The sequence below is a fragment of the Periophthalmus magnuspinnatus genome, chromosome 19 (genome assembly GCF_009829125.3).
Source record: "Periophthalmus magnuspinnatus isolate fPerMag1 chromosome 19, fPerMag1.2.pri, whole genome shotgun sequence".
In the NCBI taxonomy this organism is placed as follows: Eukaryota; Metazoa; Chordata; class Actinopteri; order Gobiiformes; family Gobiidae; genus Periophthalmus; species Periophthalmus magnuspinnatus.
The window spans coordinates 14,164,988-14,191,845 of record NC_047144.1 but is presented as its reverse complement, the minus strand read 5'-3'; the positions used below and the strand labels follow the sequence as shown (position 1 = coordinate 14,191,845).

Genomic DNA, 26,858 nt, shown 5'->3' with positions numbered 1-26,858 from the left:
TGAAACTTTTGTTTAGATTATGCGTCATTTCAAAGGGTAAACTCACTCCCACTCTCAGTTTGAACCATTTTAAACAAAGAGCGTTGGTCACTTCTCTCTGTGATTAGTTTGTCGATAAAATTAGTTCTCACGATGGCTATTGTCATGTAAGTAAATTGTCAAAGTGCCAGTCTTTTGAGCGACTCTTCGAAATGAACGGGTCCAAAAGATTCGGATCCCATAAAATAAACGAAAATCCATCAGTAGTGGTTGTCCTTGGTCTATATGTTTTTGATTTGTCTACGTCAGTTTGTTGTTTTAGTATTTGGTTTGACTTTCTCAGAATTCATTTTCAACTTAATGGTGCACTATGGAACTTTGTCCAGGTGGGAGATCAGCCACCTGCTTGTCTCCATGAAGATAATTCGGCGTATTTATATAGATTTCTACCTTTTCTACCTTTATATCAACCATACACCCACTCATTCATACTCCAGTGTACGCAGACACTAGGGGTGATATATAGATATGTATTGAACCATAGACTGTTTATATAAATGAACATAGCTAACCTGCTAGCCGATTCCAAATAGGAAGTGAGCATGGCCGCGCTTCCAGTTCCATTGACTCTGGCTTCAATTCACTTTCCATTGAAAAACTGTCGCCCTCTCTCCGCAACTGCTTGGTTTATATTAACCTGCTCTACATGATCGTGGTATTTTTATTTCGCTGCTGTGTCAGTAAATCAAAATATGAACTTTAATAACAGACAAATTAGGTGCCTTTTTTCCTTAAGATCACTCCCACTAGCGTTAGCAACAGGTTTGATTGACAGTGTTGCTACGCGCAGCTTCCTGCTAAACAAGTGGTACAGGAAAGGGTGTTACCTTCAACACCCTCATTCCGGATTGGCTCTTCAGTTGATATGATACTCGTGGTCAGAATCCAAATATGAAACTCAGCTCCACACTGCTAGCCTGGATGAGCTCCATTTTGACTAGAGCCGAACGCTATGGATGACGTCATACTCACTTAGACCACTTCTTTATACAACCTTTTGAACACCTCCACCAGAAAAGTTACTTAGTGCTTCTTTAAAGGAGCACTAACTAACTTTTCTGAGTGAGATATTATTTATTCTCAATAAGGGTCAGCGATGAGCGATGGATTTTGTATCGACCCGTATTGAAAAACCATAGAGCAGCGTTATTAGCTGTTCCATGCACTCTGAAAGTCAATATCATATTTGTCCCTATAATACACAATGTAATTAAAGCAGAGGACTTTAATTAAAACATGCAAATGAATGTTGACTATTTGTTCTAACCTTGTTCTCTACATCTTGTAAATATGCATTATGTGGCATCCTCTAAATGCATTCAAAACACCACTCTGCTCACTCTTGTTTTTAAATCCTTGTTTATTTTCACTTCAGTATGAATAATCACCAATAATTAAAGGTTCCACTGTTTCCTCTGTAAGCAAGCCTGTGTTTAGAGCAGAGTTTCAGCTTTTAACATACTGTTACTGAGCCATCAGGAGACTTTTGGGTCAAACAAGGACGCACATGTAAACTAGAACTATTGTAAATGAACATTATCAAAGTGGAAGTTGGCCATCCTTCAATTGGGATCCATTTCCAGGTTTGGTGAAACTAATAGTAGTATATTTTGTATTACCATGTGGCTCATACTAGTTCTACAACAGATCAAGACTCTTTTAAACCTATTCAGAAAGGTTCCATCTTGTCCTCTTTGTTTTATTTTCAGTATCAGTACTTGTTCAAATTACTAGTTTGGATCAACCTTAGGACTGTGGAGGAACCATTGTGCAGATTGGTAGGGTACTCAGAGCCCTAATTTTTTTCCCTCCAACTAAGCCACCACTTTGCATTTGAGTCTATGCTAGAAAAGTCAACAGTAGCTCAGTTGGTGTTGGTTTGTCCACTGATTCAAAGGTTGGCGGTTCGAATCCCTCTCTCGACATAAACATAATTGGTAATTGGTGGGGTGATTCCAACTCCATTCAGGGTCTGTGTACACTAATTAGTGACTGAGTGAGTGGTTCCTTGATGTAAAGTGCTTTGAGTGTGTTGAAGGTGGAAAAGTGCTGTATAAAAAGGTGCTCATGACCATTTAGCAACATATATTTTTCTTACATAAGGTTAGGGTTAGACGTACGGAAACAGTTCCTTTGGTTAAGGTTAGAGCGTAGGGGCAGATTAGCTAACTGGGTCTTGGCAGAACTGTGTTGAAAAAAAAAAAGATACATACTCCTGATACATACTCCTGAGAATCCATCTGTCCTGGCTTCTACCATGGAGTACACAGTATTGTCGTAGGCAAAGTGCCCAAAAGGCCCAAAACAAACATGGCGGCGTTGACAGAAAATTACAAATGACTTCCTCTATGTGAATTTGTGTGGGAGAAACACTAAAAAGATTGTTGTTGTCCATTAAATGGTGTCTAACAAGGTCGTAGAGGAGGGGGCGATAGTTCACACGATTCAGGACAAAGATGTGAGGATAACGGCTTCTCCTTCAAACCACCTCGGCCATCAGCGGCTCCCATTATTGACCCACGCTAATCATCATTGCTAAGTGCTAATTTAGACAATTACGTCCCAAATTCCTCTTTTAAAACAAGCGCTTGTGTTCAAAATGAGTTCCGATCGTCTACAGTGCAAAGGCAGTGTGCGGTCACAGATTGTCTGCAGGGTAGGAGAGAACTCTTGCCAGCTCTATTCAAACAAGACCAGATTTCTCGAGGCTAAATAATCTTAAAGTTAAACTGAAAGTTGAAAGTCCTCAGATTATTACAGCGGGTTAAAGAAGATTTGAAGTTTTTGTTTGTTTGTTGGTTGGTTGTTGTTTTGTTTAGTTTTTTTTAATTTGGGCCACAGTACTTCAGTTGTTAAAGTGTTGGTCCCGTGATCTGAAGGTTGGCGGTTCAAATCTCATACGATTCTAGCTCCTACAGATGAATGCTGTTGTTCTGTCCTTAGGCAAGAAATTTAGTCCACTTTACATTTCTTGAGGCTAAATAATCTCAAAGTTATACTGATAAAACCTTCAGATTATTAGTTTATTGAAGGACATTTGAAATTTTTGTTCGTTTTATTATTTCTGGCGACAGTAGCGATGTTGGAAGCGTGTTCGTCCACTGATCTTAAGGTTGGCGGTTCGAATCTTGCTATCGACATAAACATTGTCGGTTGAGCGGTCAGATCGTGCGATTTTAGCTCCCACAGATTGATGTTGTTGTTGTGTCCTTGGTCAAGACACTTAATCCACTTTACATTTCTTGAGGCAAAATAATCTCAAAATCTGACTAAAAGTTGATAAAGAATTAGAAAGTAATCAGATTATTACAGTTACTTGAAGAACATTTGAAATTTTAGTTTCTTTGTTTGTTTCTTTATTATGAGCACTGCAGCTCAGTTGGTAGCATTTTTTCCGCTGATCCAAAGGTTGGCAATTCAAATCCCATTCTCGATGGCTGAGCGGTCAAATCTACTGACTCACAGGTTGGCGGTGTGATTCCAGCTCTCAAAAAGTAATACTGTTGTTCTGTGCTTGGACAAGACACTTGATCCACCTCACATCCCATTGACTTCCTGTTCAAAACTGCAGAACTGATAAGCCGTACCTCGCTGTATCAAGCAGCAGATTTTTATATACAGTGGTCCCTCGTTTGTCGTGGGTGTTACGTTCTAAAAATAACCCGCAATAGGCGAAATCCGCACAGTAGTCAGCTTTATTTTTTACAATTATCATATATGTTTTGCAGCTGTAAAACCCTTCACCACACACTTTATACACTTTTCTCAGAGAGGTATTAGCATTTTCTCACATTTCGCTCTTGTTTAATTAATTAATAGTGACTCGCACATATTTCACAGTTCCTCTGACCGTGCCTTCTCGTTCTGGCACCGCTCCACTAAAATGTCGATCGAACATTTATGTAAATTTGGCGGGTTGAATGCATTCAGCACGGAGGAGATCGATTGAGGGTGGTCTGCAGGCCCTTGGTCGGTCGGACGCAGAACACAACGCACATTCATACACTGTAAAAAAAAAGCGTGTAGAATTGGACTGGAAAAATCCGCGAAACAGCGAGATCGTGAAGGGTGAACCGCGATATAGTGAGGGACCACTGTATATGTTTTTATTGTTGAAAATGGCTTTGTAACATTTTTCACCCTATTTGTATGACTGGGAATTTTCTGAGATGTGGGTTGATATGGAAGCTCAAGCCTGAAGCATTACTCAAAAATGAATGAATCCAAATGTGACTCTAAATAAGATAACAAAGACAGAATACCACTGTGTAATAAGGTTAAAGATCTGAAAAATAGACTGTACACGCCCCCTTTATACAACATGATTCCTGGAACATTGTGAATAATTGGATCGAGAAAGCAAGTATTGAAATTACATTATATATTCGTTGGCAACACCATAACCTGCCCATACATAATTGACGAGTAGAGAACATTGTTTTTTGTGGCGTTAATTTTTCAGCAGTAGCAGAGCAGACGCGGACTCAGTGCAAGTGCCCCGGGTGTGGGTAGGGCATCTGGAGAAAATGGTCCATGCATACACAGATAGAGTTTTTAGCTGAAATACTCCAAATAAAAATCCATGAATAATGAACCTCATCATTATTTGTTGGGTCCACAAACTCGAATGAATCAGATTGCTTTACTCCTTTCAGTCGACAGCAGAAGAGGTTATGCAGATCATCACAACATTCTGAGTGTTTTGAATGAGTGGCAGCATCATATGAGTATCAATGGAAGTGATGACATTTTCTTCTGTAAAACACATTGAAAACGTGAAAAAGCTGTTAGTATAATAACAAATATAAAAGTCTACTCTGTGAAATATTTAGTTTCTACCCATAGACTGTGTAAAGTAGTGGACTAAGTGAGTGTGACATCACCCACAGCGTTTGGTTCCAGTCAAATGAAGCTCATCAAGGCGAGCAGTTATAGGGGCGAATTTGTAGCAGAGTTCCATATTTAGATTTCGATCGTGAGTATCATAGCAACCAAAGAGCCAATCCGGAGCAAGGCTGTTGAACGCAGCTTCCCGTCCACACTGCTGGTTCAGTAGGGAGCGGGCACTAAGCAACATTGTCAATCAAACCTGTTGCTAATGCCAGAGCGACCACAGAGAAAGAAGTTGCCTGATTTGTCCTTTTTTAATGCTCATATTTTGATTTACAGACACAATAGCTAAATAAAAACACCAGGATCATGTAGAGCAGGTTAATACAAACATTTTGACACCAAAATGACGAGTCTGACAGCAGCTGTAACGGAGAGAGAGATGACACCATTGCATTGTAAAGTGAATTGAGTCAATGGAGCTAAAAGCACGCCCATGCTCACTTCCTATTTGGATTGCGGCGGCTAGCAGGTTAGCTATGTCCATTTATATATACAGTTTACGAAGTGAAGTGTTGAGGTGTCTTTTATCTCCCCCTGGCATTAGCCAACAAGCTAGCTCAATTCAATTCATTTTATTTTTGTAATGCCCAAAATCACAACAACAGTTGTCTTGAAGGGCGTTCATGTTTTGGTTGATGGGGGAAACTGGAGTACACGGAGGAAACCCATCCAGACACGGGGAGAAACATGCAAAACTCCACACAGAAAGGCCTGGGCGACCCGGGGATCGAACCAAACCTTCTTGCTGTGAGGCATGAGTGTTGCCACTCAGCCACTGTGCTGCCTACACACAAAAACAAACAGGAAAATCAAACAACAGGAAAAATCAGACAAAACAAGAAAATTCGGCCAGGCGAGGAGGAGCGAGGGGAGCGTAGGAGGGCCAGGCGAGGAGGAGAGGGAGGCGGGTGGAGGAGGGCCAGGCGGGGAGAAGAAGAGGGTCCAGCTGTCATCAGGGCATCTGAAAGAGTTACACTCCACAGGGGGAGTGGGACAGGGGACAACATGTGAATAGCATTGCTGATGAGAAAATAGGAGGAAGCAGAGGATAGTGCTCAGGTTGCCATACTTCCCTCAGCTAGTTATCTCCTACTGCAGCCTGTCTTATCCCGGGATTTAATGTCCCTAACTCCCTCACTATGTAACCTGGTCATACGCTATACCGAAGAGGAAGGTTTTAAACCTGGTCTTAAATACAGAGACTGTGGGGGCCTGTTTAACATCAGCAGGGAGTTGATTCCATAGCACAGGAGCTTGGTAACTGAATGCTCTCCCTCCCACTGTACTTTTGGACACTCTAGGAACCACTAATAGTCCTGCATTCTGAGAGCGGAGTGCTCTGTTTGGCTGGTACGGGACAATAGCATCTTGCAGATAGGATGGGGCCATACCGTTTAGGGCTTTGTATGTCAGGAGGAGGACTTTGAATTTGATTCTAAGCTCGACAGGAAGCCAGTGCAGATATTTTAGTACAGGACTGATGTGGTCTCTTCTTTTAGTTCCTGTTAGGACTCTGGCCGCTGCATTTTGGACCAACTGGAGGCTCCTTATAGTACTAACTAGCTAAGCTCTGCACAATCACTCCCAACAACAGAGAAGCTATTTCCAGTTTCTATTTTGTCGTAAAAAGCAAATTTGAGCTAAAAAATACCTCCATGGACAAAAAACATGTCGACAATCCAAGGAAACACATTTTGTTTGTTATGTCGTTCATAGTTCTGCCTCACTGCCACTCTGTTGGAATGTTGAGGGGAATTTTTCAAATAAAACGATGTCAGTGCATAACTTCTTTTACGCCATTTCACTTTGTTTATTTACACTGACATAGAAACAGGTCACAGTAACAACTTTTGAAGTCCTATACATCTCTACAGAGAAATATTGCGATAAACGAGTGCATTGAAACTCTTCATGCCACTAATTAAGATTTGAATAGTGCAAGATAATCCCAGTAAACCATTTTTAAAGACCATTTTTAAAGTGTTTCATTAAAAGGTATGAGCTGCAACAAATAAACAGCAGAATGTACCAATAATTAGCCATAAATGGTACTCATTCACACCTCCACAGCTCAAATCTTATATTACAACAAACATACCCCAAATCTCCCCAGTTTAAAACAAAAAAAATGTCAATACAGTGATTACCATTATCAAGAGGCCTACATAGAAGATATTAACTTAATTATTATTTTGTTTCACGTGGAAAGGCCCAGTAATTACACAGACCATAAACCAGATCAACACATCTGCAATCTGACACTCGAACAGCAAATTCTACCAGAGACTTCAAACCCGTCGCCCAACTCCATTTTAAACTATAACAATTCAAAAACGGTGCATCACTTGACCACAGTATATTGACTTCACTCTTTGTTTTGTTCTCCCTGAATGAACCGTCTTTGTGCTGTCCCTGGTCTGAAGGATGCATTCAAGTTCAGAGTGTCCACCTATTCATCCATGCCAAGGTAGACCAGCTTTTAAAATTCAGTGTCAATAAAAGGTCTATGTACGTAGGTTGGAATGTAATGGGATGGAGCATTCAGCATCGATAGAATGTGTCTCAGCGCCCCCTAGGTCCTCTTTGGAAACTGCTTTGTATGGCAGTTCCCTTTGCAAAATGTAATTAAACAGCTGACCAATGTAGCCAATAGAGCACAAACGAAAGGAAACGAGCGAAAAGTCTCTATTCTGCTCGAAACTTGGCTTTTACAGTTTAAAATCATATTAAAAGTAACATTACAAGTTATGTTCCCCTACTGTACAACACCAGCTAACTGTTTGTGTCCATGAATACGTAGAAGATAAACCAAATTAGCTGCATCTCCATGTAAACAACAGGCCTTCCTCCAGGCAAAGAGCTCGGTCTGCGGAGAAGCGAGCCTGCGTTCTGCACTGGCCCTGAAAAGGAATCAAACGTCTCAACTTCAAAAACATTCCCCACATGCAAACCTTTAAACCTATTCTACCATGGACCACTCAAATAATAAAATGTGTGAAATGTTACTCAGCGGGGCTTTAAAGGTATATTACACAAAACTGACTCTTGTGAGGTTTAAGTCATGTTTTAATCCTGTTATATCATCAAAAACAGACCTGGAGTTGTGTTTTGTTTCATTCACACATGTTTGAGTAACTCTTTGTTATTAGTCTTAAGCTCAAAATGCTCTGTTCCACCTTGTGATGTCATGAAGTGGTAGTTTTGAAGTTAACATCTACATTTTACTTTTTGTTCAGCAGAGATTAGCATAGCAATTCCAACGATAGCCAAGGCGAATAAAGTTTAAAAACACAGTGGAGCACTTTCTGTATTACCACATGATGACATCACAAGGTGGAACAGAGTGTTTTCAGTTTGAGAGAAGAACTAAACATGTGCGAATGAAACAAAACACAACTCCAGGTCTGTTTGTGACGAGGAAACAACATTATAACATAGATCAGAAAATAGTTATATGGGACCTTTTAAAAGCTAATTTGAAGAAACAGTTTGCTAACTAAAATGCTAACTTCTTTATATACATGGTTTCTTCGTTTCAAAAATGCATTGTGGGTTGTTTTGGTTGTAGAAGTCTATTTAGCTGTAAAAACTTGCCTCTTGACTGATTTTAACATGAGCTCTGATGCAGACATACGACCCGGGCTTCACTCTGTCCCATAATGGTAGAATTGATTTGGCTCTATAAACATAATAGCATAATACGCTCTGTGCACTGCGTCGCTCTCTCCCTCCGCCAAGGAGATTTTTCTTTCGGGATCTTTTGGGAAATTAAACCTGCTGCCCTGTTCCCAGCCACATAACCTCACGTACCTTTGCACACAGCTTATCAAGAAAATGGATGAAAAGAACAATGTTAGCATATGGTATTTTTCCAAAAGTCCCAAACTCCAAAGACTGTAGTTTGAACATTCAAGAGTTGACTTTGGGCCATTTTTGAACTTCAACTTTGAATTGAAGCTTTCTTTAATAGATTCACAAGAGAAATGATTTGATACAGTAGCTCAAATTTAATAACGTCTTCTGCAGCACGAAGAATACAAGTATAAATGCAGCAGGTTAACGGCAAATCGATTTCTAAAGTAAGTAAGTAAAATATAACAAAAAACACAGGAGAGGTATGGGAAAAGATTGCACACAACTTATTCTGCTTTGAATCTATAGTAATACAGGAAAAGAACATTAAAGAAGACGTATTGTGCTTGTGTCTGCTCTATAGCTATAATCTATGACGCGCTTGTGGATCATTATGTTATAGTTTGCACATTTTAAATCGCAATATTCATCTGAAACGACTTAATAAAAGACACGAGTCAGCGGAATTTTATGTTAGAAAACTGTGGTGCCCAATGGGAGCTGAAGTCGCCGTAAACGTCATCACCACAAAGAGCCGTGCAGCTGTCAGAACTTCCTAAGGACAGCTGCAGATCACACTTATTCGTACCATGCAAGCGTAATTCTATGTGTATCACCGATTAAGAAAATAAAATTGGATAACAAAGTAAGTATAGAGCAATGGGCCTATGCCAGTGGTGGTGAAAACAAGAACTGATCGGCAAAATAGCAGCTAAAATGTCTGTATACACCAAAAACTGTCCCGATGACTAAACCTGAAACCTTTTCTACGAAACCTACAATTGCTACATTTTCGTCAACATAAAGTCTTTTTTTTTCAAACATACCCACACCTCGGCCACAGCGCTGTATGCTCAAACACCCCTGAAAGTATCTATTGCTATTTTTGCAGTCATTATTGGAAGTGTGGATGGATCGCTTGCTGAGAGGTGTAAGTGATAAAAGCCAGCATGCCGGCTGAGAGCTTAGCTTGTCGCGGCTAAAGGTTAGCGTATAGATTTATGGCGGTGGTCCCTCTCTCATTCTGCCTGTTTAAAGAGCCAGACACTTTTAATGTTTGAGCCACGCTGATTGATTGTGGACAGGCGACGCTTTGTAACCTCCAGACAAGAGCAGAACAATGAGAGGGAAAGACATGGACATGGAATCCGAGCTGTATAAACCAATGTAACTGTCGGATATCTAGATTTCACTTTGAAGCATAAGTGGGAGGGCAGAGAGAAAATGCCAAATGAGTCTGTTGCATTTATATTTGTGACATGTAATTTAATAAAACAAAATTAATCTTCTATAAACATTTTGTCCGACCCACTTTCAAGATCTACCAATCATTTGGAAAACCATTAATGCAAACTATTTTGATTTATATCGAGAACAGTTACGTCTGCGAATAAACTCAACGAAATGGCTATCTTTGGACGTAAGGCCCATGTCACCTCTGCATTTGACCCATCCCGTTGTCGTTCCGGCAACCTGTGAGGGGCAGTGTGTGATCGGATCCTGAGCTATGGTCCATGGTGAGTCGTACGTAGCTGCAGTTTGAGCCAGTTGTTGGAATAATAAACAAACTGTAGTACCTAGAATCCACCCCAAAACTTGACAGTTTCCGATAACTGCAGACAGAAATACCCCACCATGAGACCTGAACCTGGAACCTTCTTGTTTCAGGTTACTACTTGGCCACCACGTTGAAATGTTTCACTGTTATATGGTCCATTCACCCCCAATCCAAAACTAATCGCATTGGTGTACTGTATGCCTGTGCTAATTTACAAGTAAAAGTACGGCTTCCAAATATGAAACGTAAAAAGTTCATACAAAAAAATACCCAAAGTATGAGTAACTACTTACTTTACAGTAGTATTTTAAATCTTGGTACCAATCTTGATGTATTAAACATTAAACTAACTGGTGTACTTGTTTCTAATGAGATGTTATTGTTTTTCATTAAATTGTTTATCTCAAGAAGTCAGATCTGTGGAGAGGCGACCCTGCTCATAGTAAAAATGTATATATATTTGTGCAATAAAACACCTATAATTTAATAAATGCATACGCGAGTTAAACATCATACTTTAAAACATTACAGGCATTTTTTTAGTATCTCCAAACCGCTGTGTATAAACCAACACGGGCTGCTGCTGATGAGCAAACCCAAATCAATACACTCCCTCTGCATTTCTACTGAATTTTTGAACAGCCCTGGTGGACAGTCGAGGGGCTGCGCTTCAGAAACCTCCCTAACTAAACAGAGGACCAGACCAGGGCCAGGGCTGGAGCATGTACAGGCGGCAGCAGCAGCACGGCCTCATGGGAAATGCAGTGCTGCGGGCTAAAGGAGGCGTCACTGAGCCATGAATGAAACAAAACAGGTCGACAGTAATAAGCTGGAGACTGGCCAAAGCCGAGTGTTAGTGTAATGTGAGTGTACGATGTGGGTCTGTGAGCGGGTATTTATTACATTGTGCGGACTAAAATCTGTATGCAGACACAAAATCAGGTCTCCATGTTGTAATCCTTAAGGTAACATTATGATTTATAGTGCATATTGAGTACTTTTTCACTAAAACATGGTTAAAACATAATTAGATTTAAGAGTTTTCTAAATATGTGGTCTAGTTTTTTTTTTTTTTTGGTTATAATTTTACTTCCTGGTTGGACACGGGCAGATATGACATATGTAGAGGTAATTCCAGTTCCTAGCTAACCAGAGACTGTATAAAGAAGTGAACTAAGTGAGTGTGAGTGTGGCTCCAGTTAAATAAAGCTCATCGAGGCTAGCGGTTATTGAGGCGAATTTGGAGCCAAGTTCCATATTTGGAATTCCGACCACATGTATCATAGCAACCAAAGAGCCAATCAGGAGTGAAGCTCTTAAAGGTAACGCCCCTTCCCGCCCACATCACTGGTTTGGCAGGGGACAGGCTCTTAGCAACGCTGTCAATCAATCGTGTTGTTAACGGGTTTGATGCTAACACAGGCCAAAACTACCTAAAAGTTATGATTACCCAAATAAAAATAGATTATAACGCCTTTATTTTGTTAAATAACTGTTAAATTTAATTCTGTTCCTTATGTGTAAATTGCTTCTGCGTTTTGAATAGAATTACTACTTTTTTTTGTACTTTTCTTCTCAACTTTTTTTCCACAAACTGCCACTTAAATTAACAGAAATATTTATCACAGCTGCTACCAGTTCAACCAAACCAAGTTATAATTAGAAAAACATGAAAAGCTGCCATATGCACTTTAAAGTTCATATTTGGGTTTAACAGGTTTAAGTTAGGGTTTAGGTTGAGGTTCGGTGAGTGGTAACTATGGTTGACGTTGGGATCAGCCTCTAGTCAATGTAATGTCCCCAAACTGCATGTAAACCCAACATGTGTGTCTGAGAGACGGCTGTGGCAGACAAGCACAGACGAGTGGGAGTTCTTGTGTGCAATTTTATTTTGGATTATTTTTGGAAAAAGCCATGATGTTATATTATTCCTATGGGAAATTGACTGGCAGTCTTCATAATACTATAAAAGACTAGGTTCACTGTTCGAATGCCAAAAGGTTAAACGTTTTCTGCCTTCTCCAGATGGTTTTCAGACTCGCCACTTTCTAAATGTGGCTTTATTTTTTTTAGTTTATAGTCCCGCTTTGACTTAGTATTAGCCTTAGAAACCAACACTATATTGTATCATAGGAAGACGTCCTTTGGGGGATAGTTTTATTGGTGCAATCTGGCAACCCAAAGTGAGGAGACCAAACTCTTCTACCTTAAAACTAGGATACATGATGTTCACTCCACGGAACGAGGAAGTAGGTCTCACTAACACCTTGGCACGTCGTTAATAATCGCTGTTTTGAAATGGCAAAGTGAAACTGGGGTGTAGCCAATCAGAGCACTGCTTTTGGCGCTTACTTCTAGGTTAACGAAAAATACTCAGCAGTCGATAACAAGTTCTGCTCTTTTGGATACCCGAGCTTCAAAGGTGAACTGTGCAAGGTTTTGACGGGGTTGAAACCTGCTCGTCTCTATGGAGATGCCCTTCAAATGTTCCACAGTCTGGCATTAAGCTTATATCTTCATAGAGACAAGCAGGTAGCACCACTTATCACTTAATTCTAGGTCAGGTCTATGGAAACACGATACCGCTCACAGTAAGAACGCACATTTTTCAAGATGTTTTTAGCAATTAAAACACCCGTAATTGAATGAATAACAGGTACATTTAATGTCATACTGTGGAACATTCCAAACAAAGCACCTAAAATGACACAGTACTCCTTTAAACAGTTTTATTTACAGCTTACACACACATTTGTCAATCCGTATAGCAGAAAGCACACATCTCCATCCACCCGCAGCTCCACGCTAAATAAAGACAGACACTACAGCAGATTTCCTCACCCAGCGGGGCCATTAGCTGCTCAGTTAGACCAGCAACAAACTCCTCTCCTCATCAGTACACAACCAGACACCTGCCACCACCAGTCACCCACCAACAAGCATTATGTCTACACTAAAAGTCAGACAACCATAACTAAAGCCCCATTAGACATCATCTACCGGGCATAACCTCACCTGTCTACTATACTATTTATTATCTCTGAGGACTTAGAACTGGCATTAGTATCGTTTCATTTTCATTTGTTTATTGAATCAGCATTGGATTTTATGCGTATATATTTGTGTGTGTGTGTTTCCCCCTCGGATCACGCTTGACAGGAACAATGAAAGAGCTGTAGTGTTGGAGATGCTTTGATCCAATTGTCCAAAAGTATCACTATCCCAAAACTTATAACCGTGCCAATGGTTTTGTCTAATTGTTAATCTGTGTTTGCCTGGATCCAGAACACACACTTCTTCAGCACTTTTAGAAGATGGAAGTATGGTCACTGGTGAATCTTCCCGGGTTCATATGGGCGTGATTGACAGGTGTGTTAGCCAATCAGGGACATGCATAATCCGATCCTATCAAAACAACTATGGCTAATTAACGGGTGTCCATCCATATCCATTCATTTTTTCTACTTATCCGGGGCTGGATCGCGAGGACAGCAGTTCCCACACTCCCACACTGTCCTCACCCCAGACACGTCCTCTGGCTCCTCCAGTGGGACCCAGAGGCGTTCCCAGGCCACCCGAGACACATAGTCCCTCCAGCGTGTGTCCTGAGTCTTCCCCGGGGCTTCCTTCTGGTGGGACACTAATTAACGGGTGTCTTTTCCATTTATATTAAGAACATACATTGATGTAAAAAAAGAGGCACTATGGAGGTGGAGAGGGCGAGTTAAAATAAAACTTGTGCTTACCTTACAGTACTCATTCTGCTGGAGATTCGTTCATTACTTCACAAGAACGCTATGTTTAGTTCTGCATAAATTGTAGTAATGGCCATCGTATTTGTCATTATAACAGTGGAAGTTGTGGAACTAGTAGTAATAGTTATAGTAGTAATCACAGTAGTAATAGAAATACTGGTATAAGGTAAAAAGAAAGGGAAACATACCACAAGGGGCTGAAAAACATGGCAGATTTCTGTTAATCTGAGGTGAGAGAAATGTAATTTTGTTTGTAAATCATAGGTGACCAATGAGCTACTTCGTTTCGCAGGAGTCACTGAAGAAAACAAATCTGATTGGACGTTTGGTCGGACTCGAGATGTGATGGAGCAGTATAAAACAAATACAGACTGATATCATTCGGGATCTGCCAGGCATAATCTTTGTAGATAAAAGAAACTATTTTTCTTTAAACAGAGGATTTGATAAAGAGATCATCTTGAAAGTGTTGATGACATCCTGGAAATTACCTGGAAATACACACAGCAAATATTGATTCACACTCATGACTAACATGCATTTAATAAATTTGACTTAAAGAACACATTTTTCCAACCAAAGATGGCAAATTATCAGTAAAATGTATGTGTATGTAAACATCATAAATTAAATAATCAAAAATTACTTCCGCACTTATGGCACAATCATCGATTAACCATCACACACCCTTTTATAACAGAAAATATTGACCTTATATGGCCCCGCCCAACTTTTGCCATAAATACAACTAAAACGTGCTTTCTTTGTGGTGGCACTTCTGGTTAAGCAGGAATGCCATTCATTCCAATGAAGAATTTGGGAAAAGTGCTGCTAAAAGATGATCAAAAGTAGATTCATTTGTGTAAAACGTTCTAAGTTCATGTGACCAACAAGTTAACGCTGCACTGATTCTCTGGAAGCTTTAAAACGGCTCTGTAGACCCTGTAGAACGTATTTACTGTCAAGATCGGCAGCTCCATGCAAAATAATACAACCCAAACAGCAATGGCGGCGCCCACTGCGACTTTTAGATTAAGGTGAATATAATATAATGGACTTTATATATGATTGTGAATATTTGTGTTTTATTTTAGTAGCACATACAACGCAGCTTATCATATCTTTCACTTGACATAGTTCTGCCCAAAAAGTGACTCGGCCTCTGTTTCCCTTCCCCTGTCAGTTTTCATAAAGTTGTGTCTAATCAAACTTGTTTAGTCCAGAATTCTGCCAAAATAAGTCACCTGTTATTTCTGTAGCGGTGCGTGGAGCCCGTAGGCTGTTGTTGAAATATGCATGTTTGGTTCAGAAGAAGCACAGAGCCCCTCAGGACGGCGAGCGGAGAGGAAGGGGAGAGGAGGTGTGCGGTCTTTTCACTCCATAAGCAAAACTGCAGCCTTGAGGGAGCGGGTAAAGTGTAGCCTCTATATATGTGTCGGTGTAAAGGCAACTGGACTTCAGTGTAAATACAGTCTGGGGTGGAGAGGCCGTGTCATGTGTGAAGATATAGTGTGGTATGAACAAGAATAACAAGATACCTCTCCCTGGAAACTATGGTAGATGCATATAACAGCAATACATATGTGATTCTAACCTTTTTTTAAAATATATTGACCTTCTTCTGCCCTCCTGACTTTTTCCGTAAATGCAACTAAATCGCGCTTTCTTTGTAGTAGCACTTCCGGTTACGTGGAAATCCTGTTTCTTTTAATGGAGAATTTGGTAAATGTTTCAGTGCTAAAATGTTATATAAAGTAGGTTGGTTTGTGTCAATTGTTCAATGTTTATGTGCAACTACAAGTCAACAGTGCACCGATTCTCTGGGAAGCTTTAAAATGGCACCGTAGTCATATAGAATTTATTTGCAAGATCGACAGCCCTGTACAAAATAATACAACTCAAATGACGATGGCGGCGCCCACGGCAACTCCTGGAATAAGGTGAATATATTCTGTCAGGCCAAAGTTTAGTTTGTTTTCATACCTGACAGTTTTGACTCTCTAGTGCTCTTCCTCAGATTGGTCACGTGATGTTGCTGTAACGTGTCCAGTCAGCTGATTTAAACAGGTTTTTGCGCTGTCTTCCTACTTGTGGAGGCAGGACAACAGCGCCACCTGCAGTTTAGCTTCTTCGGAACTGTATCCCCGGTGTGTGAGAGTGAAAAGGCCCCTTGTTCCCGTTTAAAGTCTCGTGGGCACGTTTCCATATTTCCATTGCGTCCTTAATCCAAGGGCGATGTTTGTTGTCCTGCGTCTCAATGATGTTTGCTCTGTCCCAGTCCATAATGTGGTTCTCAAACACTTTTATTGGATCAAGGAGGCAATCGAAATACGCAAATGTGCCCATGGGACTTTAAACTGGGACAAGAGGACCTGGGATACTGTCCTGGAGAAGTCGAACTGTAGACGACACTGTTGTCCTGCCTCCACTGGTAGGAAGACAGCGCCTTTACCTGATATTTCTGATGCAGAATTATACAACAAAGCCACTACTAGTGAATGTAACTTTTGTGGTAGGGGATAGGTCACCATGGATATATTATTGCTTTACTTGTATTGTTAAACACCATGGCATTAAACTTATCATGTGTTCATTCAATCATGGATGGTGTTATAGCTCACAATACCTTGAAAAACATACATTCTTACTATGGGTCAGGTCACCTCTCCGTAGATCTGACCTTTAACTTGACTTATAAGCATCACCTGCTCGTGTCCATAGAGATGGATATGTTTAGCACCATTTTACGAAACATATCAGGCGAAGCAAAAAGCGGAGGAAAGTTACATAGTGCCCTTTAAGCATCGGGAGACCTCAAGGCATGCATTTTTAAGGTTTGAAACTTTAACCTTCTCAAAATGTTGCATCCTCATCAAAAATAAATGTGGGGTTGTGCCATTGTCTCCCTTTCCTGAACTCAAAAGTCAAAATGGCAACACAGCGTGAACCATGTTTTTGACAAAAGCTACAAATGATCCCACAGATGCAGTCTTAGCGCCCTCTGCTGGTGTAATGTGGACAAAATAACCATGCTTTGAGATCATTCCAAGGCTCATACAGATCAGACTTCAATAGGTCGCCTTTACCAAACGCCATATCAAAACTGAACTAGATCTGAATACAAAACTAAAACTCGACTAGAACAGGACTAAACCAGGACTAGAACAGGACTAAACCAGGACTTGAACAGGACTAAACCAGGACAAGAACAGGACTAAACCAAGTCTGCAATGGAAGAAAAACCAGGCAACATATGGGTCCTAGAATCCACTGCTTCAGACCTACTCAACTACCTTCTATATTGCAATATTTATCCTTTTATTATCCAGAAATTGAAATGCACAGTGAGTCTACGGTGACAGCCAATCAGTTACCCAACAGAGAGCACCTGAAAGAGGTAATTCACGTGAATACAAATAGCAATTATAGACGGTTTTAAATCAAGGTCGCTGAAAATGACAGAATCTAATGGCATATTTCATAACTTATGCTCTTTTACAGAAATATGTTCACTTGTAAAGTTTTTCATTCGAAGCCCCATTAATGAATCACAAGAGTACAGGGTCAAATTGTCCTTCTTAAACGTAGACCTAGTATGCAAAATCAACTTTTTCAACATTTTAAATGTGTTATAGTTGTTTCCCCGCAGGATTTATTTTTGGAGTGATTCATGCATGTTTAAGCAATCTTTTCAAGACGCCATATTGCAGATCAATCCTCATTTCAATGCCACAGGTCTAGACTTACTTCGTTCTCCAAGTTCATTGTCTTAATCGGTGATACACATAGGATTCTGCTGCCTTATGTAGTCATTTGGTTATAAATAAAATTAAAAAAAACAAAAACGTTTTCGGCAACGTTATATTGCAATTTAAAATGTGCAAATTATAACCTAATGATCCACGGGTGTCACAGATCATAGCTATAGAGCAGACACAAGCACAATACGTCTTCTTTAAAACTGAAAATTGGCAATATGTCCCTTCTCGCTATAGTTCAAGTTATTGTAAAAATGAATTCTAGGAGTTCTTCTCAATTAGGCATTTTCACCTCCAAGGCAGACATTTGTACCTGGCACTGTTTCTATAATGAGGTAGCTGGAATGCACACGCCAAATTGGGGGTCCTGCTGAACCATAGCATACCGTCGACCCAAGACCAGCACCCAAGGGAGAACTAACTGTGCTATATGCAAATGAGTAGCCCCATATCCACGTTGTAATTGCTTCAGAAGGCGCCGCCAGCATTATATTCAATAGTCTATGTGTGTTTGCCATTACATTACAGAATTGATAGTCCTTGGAAAGTCAGCCATAATTGGGTTTGTGTAGGAGTAGCTGTCAGGTAATAAACTAATAGGTCTATTTCAAATATAGAGTTAAGTTGTTATTGGGTTGAAAGCTTTTGTCAATTCTCAATGCCACATCCAGTTGTTTGAGCTAAGTATAATCTGATTGTTTGGGTCAAAGTTTATCAGACGGTTTGGATTTCAAGTTCAGTGGATGATATGAAGGAACAAAATATTTTTCAAGCAACGTATGTAATTACTTTGAGCGTGGGAGATAAAAAATGGTATTGTCACGTAGCATATACAAGGATAATCTTGTTCTTTATTTCAAAATCATTTCGCAACTTGCACACTTTTATTTATATAATGGGCGACTGTAGCTTAGATGTATATTGGTGTATGAATATGTGTGAATGTGTGAGTGAATGAGTGAGTGATTCCTTGATGTAAAGCGCTTTGAGTGCCTTAAAGGTGGAAACGCGCTATATAAAAATGTGACCCTTTACCATTTATATCATTGAACAATATTTTGGGCTAAATATAATCTCAAAAACACATTTCGAAATATATTTCCACATTACGTTCCACAATATTACAATCATCTGAATGTATGTTTTTACCCCATACTTGACACATTTTATATTTGTCTGTGGGTTTTTTACTTGTAATTTTGTAATTTTTCATTTTGACTGGCATAAAAACTCATTAACCCTTTAAGGACTGAGCACATTATAGACCAGTGTAGCTCGCCTAGACTTTTATTCTTTTTTAGCCATAAAAAGCCTGTTAAAGGAAGTATCAGAATGTGCTGCATTTTTTCACATAACTTCCTCTATTTTACATATTCATATTTTTCCTTTGACATATAAAAATAAATAAAAATAAATAATTGACTGGGAAAATCCCCACAGCACCTGCGCTCTGATTGGGCATCTTCGAGGGACAACGTAAGCAGATTACCGTAATGACAGTAAAATATTTAAAGAGCCCCATGTCTCTGCTTTGAGATGCTGTTTGAATTTACATGAAGCACAATTGGTTGTGGAGTTACAGTAATGGAAAGTCCACAACCGCGCTCTATCGGCGATGATATCATCCGCTGCTACAGGGTTAAAGAAGATGCATTAAGCCTTTTGTGGAGATATTTAGCATTAAACCGTAACATCTCCTGTCATCTGCATCGGGACAACAGATGGGAATTAGCCCCTTCGCTATAATCTGGCATATTTACACTGTAACTACAGATGTTCATTAATATGCACTGCCCCTATCAAATAAATAAACAGATATAGTTACTGTGTTTACATTTTGTTCATAGTAAACTGCAGTATTCTTCCAAAACAGATTTTCAGGAACAGATCCATTGACCTCCTGTTCAAAACTGCAGTGTTTTTATTACTGAAAAATGTCCATGTGTCATTCAGGATTTATTTGAATAAACACATATGGGTACAGAGCTGTGGGTGGAGATAGGGGGTAGGTGAAAATTGAAGTTTTCTGGGCGCTTAATCCTCAAATACATGGCAAAACAAAACAAAAAAAAATAAATTTTGCATAATATGTCCCTTTTAAACATTTCCAAGCTCATGTTATCAGGCTGCCAGTGAATGCCTCTAAAACTCTTACCACCCTGTACCGTAAAACCCACTCAAAGTAAATGCCAATAGTGTACTCAATACCCGAGCATCCCGGTGGAGTAGTGTGATTCTGCAGACAGCATTGATCACAGTGATGAGGATCAGAGCGGTGGCCTCATTAGGAAGTGCACGAGAGCTCATCAGCGCTATCTGTGGATCAGGAGCAGAGGGGGAGTGGGGAGGGGGGTCGCAGCCCCACAGACCAGACCTACTGCAGAGACAGACCAGAAACAGAGGTCGTCTCCATGATAACCACCATCAATGCTTAATGTGTGTTGGTTTTGCCAGTGTAGTGTTCAGTTGGTTTGGTTTGTGGTGGAAATGGAGCTCAACAGTGAACACCCACACTCTGGTACTGGAAGTGAATTTTCTATTAGTTTTTTCCTATAGATTTTCTGTAAAAATATATGTATATACTGTATAGAGTTTGAAAGCTTGCTCTAATCAGGTATGTGGTAACTAATGTATAATTTTATTTAAACCAACCGTGTTATGGATTAGTTACCACCACCTTTGAACTCTTACTATTTGATTTTTTTTTCTGAAAAGTCTATGCAGAAAATTAATGGAACTTGGAAGTGAGATTTATTAAATACACAAGATTATAATGAGTGATATTATAGTCAGTGATGTAGGCGTAATCCCTTAGTCGTCCAGGTCTGACCCATAGCAAAATCCAAAATCCTCGTCCAGTTGGCGGATGCAGATGCAGTTTGAGTGAAGACGTTTGCTGCTGACCAGAACTGAAGAAGCGGCTTTGATGAACAGTGAAACGTCTTCACTTCTACAACGATTTGTCCAGTTGACAGATTTAAATTTCGGCTTTTGCTACTGTCAGTGATATAGTTGTCATCAGCCAACTTCTGGTCAAACTTCGGTCTTGTATGCCGTATAAAGGTTAGCTACTCTATAACCTTGCTAACTCCAGACTGGCACTGATATATGTTCACGACTCTTGAGTTCTACACATTTATCAGTCTGGAACGGTTCCCTTTGAAAATGGCCGGGGACATTGTGACGAATACTTCAAGCAGATTGTTGGAAGCATCATGACATCTGAAGAAGCCAAGAAATCAAACTTGTGTCAGATCTAGTTCAGACATCTTTCTCGTTCACAGATGCTCAAATAGCTTCTCTCTGCATGTTATTCAATATGTAGTTCAGCTAAAATCAATAACTGCAGGATACAATGCCATACTGTGCACATTTCAGGTAAAAAAAAAAGATCTCCATGGGGACAATGGTATCTTAACAATCAAACGAACAAGCTACATCGTGCACCTTTGAAATTGAATAGTACAGAATTGTAAAAATTGTTTCGCTGATCATCCAAGTGGCTTCTTCGGTTCTGGTCAGATTCCTGATGGCTTCACTTTAAAACTTTTGTCCAATTGACAGAACTGGATTTTTAAATAGAAAAAATAAAAAAAAACAACACATAGTCCATTATTGTTATTGTTGGTTGCTATGGTAATGTGCTGTTGACTACAAATGCAACAAAATCAATCCAAGGGCGAATTTGCAAACTACTCACCTCATCTCACATGACCCTCTTGTCTAATCACACTATCAAAAATTAAACCCAATCTTTTGTCGCAGAGGAAAAATCAGTCGTTTGCTTTTGGTCCAATCAATTTCACATCTCATTTTTAAACCAGGATTCTTTTCCAACAAGCCTATTGCTTTAAACTCCACTGCTCCGGGACATTTATTATTATTATTATTCATTCACGTTCTCCTAAAATCCCTTACATTCTATTCATTCATCAGTTTAAAGTGTCTTTTCCATTATAGTTCCATTGCTTTACCTGTAGATTGCACGCTTTCTTAGACTCATTGTGAATTCTTCTTGCAGAGATAGGTTTCGGTTTGTGTGTAACTTTCGGATTAGCTACTTATTCCTCTCCCAAGCTGAGGGTTTAGGCCAGTTTCACACATGAGGAATTGGATTTTAGCAGAAAGAATAGTACGATCTAAAAAATGAATTAAAATTGTGTGGTTGTAGAAACACGAGTTCAGTGTGTGTTGGATCAATATTGGGTATTTTGCGCAAACTTTATGCTTTATGCTAGAGATGATTCTTGCAAGGTTGTTGGAAAAGGGGTCAATGTGAGATGATATTCTTTATTTACAGTTTAGTAGCCTTTGTTTTATGCACACAGAAGCTCTCGTTAGATCTCAGAAGCCAAATCCAGGTGAGTACTTGGATGGGAGACCACTGAGAATACCAGATCCTAGAGTGGGGCGCCAGTGGCAAAAACTGTTGTGTCCTTAGGCAAGACTTCACCCATGTTGCCTAGAATGAAAAATGGCGCGAGTGAGTGTTTGTCGCAGATTGGCAGCCTCGCTTCCGTCAGCCTGGTCCAGGGCAACTGTGACTAAAATAGTAGTGTGGAGAAAATGAGGAATTCACTGTAAAGCGTCTTTGAGTGTATTATTATTCATTATTTATATCAAGGCATCTGTAATGTCTTGTTATATTTGCTTTAACAGTATTCTGATAAGTTCGCTGGACCATATGGATCCTTATAAGTTGTTACCATGGTTTTGTCGTTAAAAATAGCAATTTAAAACACGTGTCAAACTCAAGGCCCAGGGGTCAAATGCGGCCCGCCATGTCATGTTATGTGGCCCGCGACAAGGTAAATTTAAATGTATGACTGTCTTAAAATGTCAGTTTATCAGGAGTTACGCAGTTACACAGACTTTTTTTTATATATATATCTTTGCAAATTTGAGACAAACCAAATTTTGCTGATGCGGCCCTCGGTGAAATTGAGTTTGACACACTTGATTTAAAACATCTGTTGGTTAAGGAGAGGTAACATATTCCAATGATTAGCAGCCTTACACCGCACTGTTCTCCGCATTGTTCTAGGCACCGGAAAAATGATGCCACTTTCTGTGCTTTACTGGTTGAGAGAAATCTAAACATTGATTTCAAAGTTCCAAAGACCCCTTTAACGCGGCTTGATTTATTTGTCAAGATAGTTTCAAAATGACTAGTAAAATTCAGATCAATATGTTCTGTTGGTTTACACTGCACAGTTTGTGTAATAGAAGCATCAGGGAACAAGAGCAAGATTGAAATTCAAAAACTTGATCTTTTTTTTTTTTTTTTTTTATAGAATATATTTGATGGAGTGCTTGCAACTTACAAAACTCCAATTTGGCATTTCAATTTTAAGCCACAAAGTCTCAGATTCCCTGTTATACAATCAGGCGTCTTTGGCAACCAGGTATTTCCACGGTTATAATGCTGGTGAGAATTGTCTAGTGATCCAAATCCAAAAAGATGGCGGAAGATAAAAACACATATTTTTTAACATAAAATTAACACTGCACACTGCACACAATGTTCTCGTCTAACTCTTTTCTTAAGCTAACTTTTATTTTCATGTAGGTGTGTACTTTTCTTTACCTTCCTCCACACTGCTCGTCTCGTACGCGCTTGCCTCTAAAGCTAAATCTGTGTTAGAAGCGCCAAATATCACTGCTATAGATCATTTTGACAGTTTAATTCCAACTCCTGATTATCATCCAATCTGATAATTATATTAACCAACCATCCAATTAATGTGAGCTATATTTACAATGATCATCCAGAAGGGCTCTTTCACTTTCTTGACTCCTCCATCAATGTTGAGATATGAACACCTGAAAGCGCCCTGACAGTTAGCGATAGTTAGCGACAAAAGGTGTGCTGTGTACTGTAGTCAGCCATAACATTACGACCACCTGCTTGTTAATGATTTATGGTCATGCCGTTACCGTTTATGGCAAAAAATTCTACTCTAAAATTCTAAAAAATAAATAAATGATGAATAAAAAATAAATAAATGATAAATAAAAATAGTTAAATAACAGATAAATACATAGATAAATAAATAAATAGATAAATAATATTAAATTCACATTCACACACACATTCATACATCACTGTGTGCAGACACTGGGGCGAGGTGGGTTAAGTGTCTTGCTCAATGGCACAATGACAGCATTCATCTTTGGGAGCTGAAGTACAGCATTAGAATTGTTTATCTAGCATTTATTTAATTATGTGTGTTTTTTATAGCTTAAAAATACCTAAGAAACACACACTTGCTGAGAGTTGACTCGCCTCTACACTGATCTGGCCCATATCTTGGCCTGGTGGCATCTCCTGCTTGTCTCCATGGTGATTTATACGATTAATCTCATACTATGGAACATTTCAGGCAAAGTAGAAGTCTATTAGTAGAGGTATTTGGGAAAACTACAGCTAAAAAAAGTATGGCTAAACATATCTTGCTAGCATTTATTTCATTATTGCTCAAAAAAAACAAAAAGCATGTGAGATCAAGTTGGTCTGGTGGCTTCAATAATAACATTCCCATGGAAACAAGCAGATGACGTACCTTCCATGAGAAAAGTTACAGAGAACTTTAAAGTTATTCATGTTAATATTCATAATCTTTGCTTATTGCACTTTATTAAAAACATATTGAACTGCTTTTGATCAATACTGTCCACTGCAAACTTGAAAAACCCCACTAGTTCTGCAGTTTCCAACACACTTCCAACTTCTACTTTTCTACACATCAAAATTTGGATCTTATCAACATATTTTAAAATCCATATGATCTACTACACCTTGTTATAATATTATGGCTTGCTTGGAACATTTGCTTTGGTCTCTCGGTTGCGCGTCTTCGCCCAAGCCTTGAGCGAGAGATGTAGCGTAGCGATGTGTAGGTGGTACAGTGAAGAATGGATTTTACGCCTTTCTTTCCCTCCTCTCTGTCTGCTCTATCAAACTCCGGCTATAGAGAAAGACACCAACTTTATATCCAAGGCCAATCCATCTTATTTCATACGTCCTGAACTTTTCGATAGAAGTTGCTCTCGAGTTGTTTGCGTTGTTAGTAATAGGCCGACACAAACCTCAAATAGGTCCACGTATTGTGTTTATGGTCTGTTACGAAGCACGAACAAGCGATTTCGCCTTCTGTTCAAGAGGTTTAGTCGTGTTTGCCAAGTTTGACAAAGTAAAGTGTTTTCGGCTACAACAGGCAAAATGTTAGTCTTGTTTGACAAAAAGAACTGGTCTGGTCTTTCTCAATTTGAGGTTGATGTAAAAGTGTGATGTAACTCTTATAGTGAAGGGTCTGCTGCCGTCTTTCCTCTTTGGCGATGTCATTGGCGATGTTGAAGACCATGCACCGATACAATACTGGTGTCGGATATTGGCGGCGATATTGAAAAGTTCAGTGGATTGGACATTGGCTTCTAAGATATTGGTTCATTTTGGACCCATTTTGGTCCATAAATTGGTGTAATAAGACAATTTACTAACCAATGTTGCTTCAAAACGTCTTGTAATATTTAACTTTTATTTTTACAAAGATGTTCTGTCATTTCAACACACATTTGGATCATTTTTTTTTACCTCATGCTGTTTTTGTGTTTAAGGGAAATACATATGTTCACCTCTGTTCTATTTGGTTGATATCGAGTATCAGATTTTTAAACTGAAAGTATCGGTATCAAAACAAAAAAATGTAAGCTGTTGATGCGTCAAATCTTCCAGACTATGGCATTAACTTATCCGTTTCCCATATATTCAATTTCAGGAGTTTTTACTGCGCAAAAATACCTAAAAAATATGCATTCTCACTGTGAGCGGGCTTGCCTCTTCGCTGAGTTGACCTATAACTTGGCCAAGCCTGTACAAACATTTAATGTCGCACTGCTGAACATTTCAAGCTTAAACATGGAGACAAGCAAGAGACAGACTCACAAACTGAAATGTTACGTAGTACACCCAGATTACGCTCTTTTCTGATCTGTTAGGTCGTTTCCTCATCACAAACAGACCTGGAGTTGGATTTTGTTCCACTCACACATGTTTAAAACTGCATGCATTAATGAGTTCTTCTCTCAAAACTGAAAACACTCTGTTCCACCTTGTGATGTCATGTGGTATTACAGGAAGTGCTCCACTGTGTTTTTAAACTCCATAAGTCTGGTTGCAATATTTGTCACACGTTTACATTATATAAATCCGTATATTTTTGCTATTGGGAAAAAATCCTTAAAATTTCTTCTGTTTCTTCCAGATGATGTGCCGCCGTACTTTAAAACGGAGCCAGTGCGAAGTCAGTTGCACCTGGAGCGTAACAGGCTGGTGTTGACCTGTATGGCAGAGGGCAGCTGGCCCCTAGAGTTCAAATGGATCCACAACAACACGGAGCTGACGCGTTTTTCACTGGAGTACAGGTAAGAAGAAGCACGGCGAAATCCGGCAATGTGAATGAGAAGTAAGATTAGAGTGTAAGAGGATTTTCTGTAGCATTTGGAAGCAGTGGCTTAGGTGGAAGATGTTAGCTGATGACTCGTAACCAGAGAGTTTGAGGTTTAATCCTCTTGGGCAAGACACTTCACCCCACCCACCTTGTCTAATGTGTATATTTTTGGGTTTCAGATGATGGCGCAACATTCTATAGGAGAGTACTATTTGATATAAATGTGGAGCAGCTGAAATGAATGTCTTTATGCAGATTTTGTTGTAGTATAGTGAGTTCCGGGTGTGTAGAAATAATCATGTTGAATATTTGGGAATTTACCTGGATACCTTAGCTTTACCTTTGGATATTTCAAGCACACTAATACTCTCCATCTGGGAGCAAGAGCCAGTATTCCCTATTTACATTGTACTTTGTGTACAATGTAAATTCACATATCTTGAACCTGACCATTTCTAGAACTCACTATTTACCAGCAAAACACAAAATTTTAAGAATATAAATTTTTGTTTTCTTCGTCTGTGTTAAATATTATCGGCCTATAGCAGAATAG

General features: G+C 39.4%; 1 protein-coding gene across 1 annotated transcript in view; it reads left to right on the top strand.

Annotated features, from left to right (window-relative positions):
- The window catches only part of sdk2b (sidekick cell adhesion molecule 2b), a 599,022-nt gene that overhangs the window by 383,488 nt on the left and 188,676 nt on the right, over nucleotides 1-26,858 (top strand). Inside the window, exon 2 of the mRNA XM_055229370.1 lies at nucleotides 26,120-26,279. Coding sequence (XP_055085345.1) covers nucleotides 26,120-26,279 — 160 coding nt within the window. The remainder of the gene's footprint in view (nucleotides 1-26,119; nucleotides 26,280-26,858) is intronic.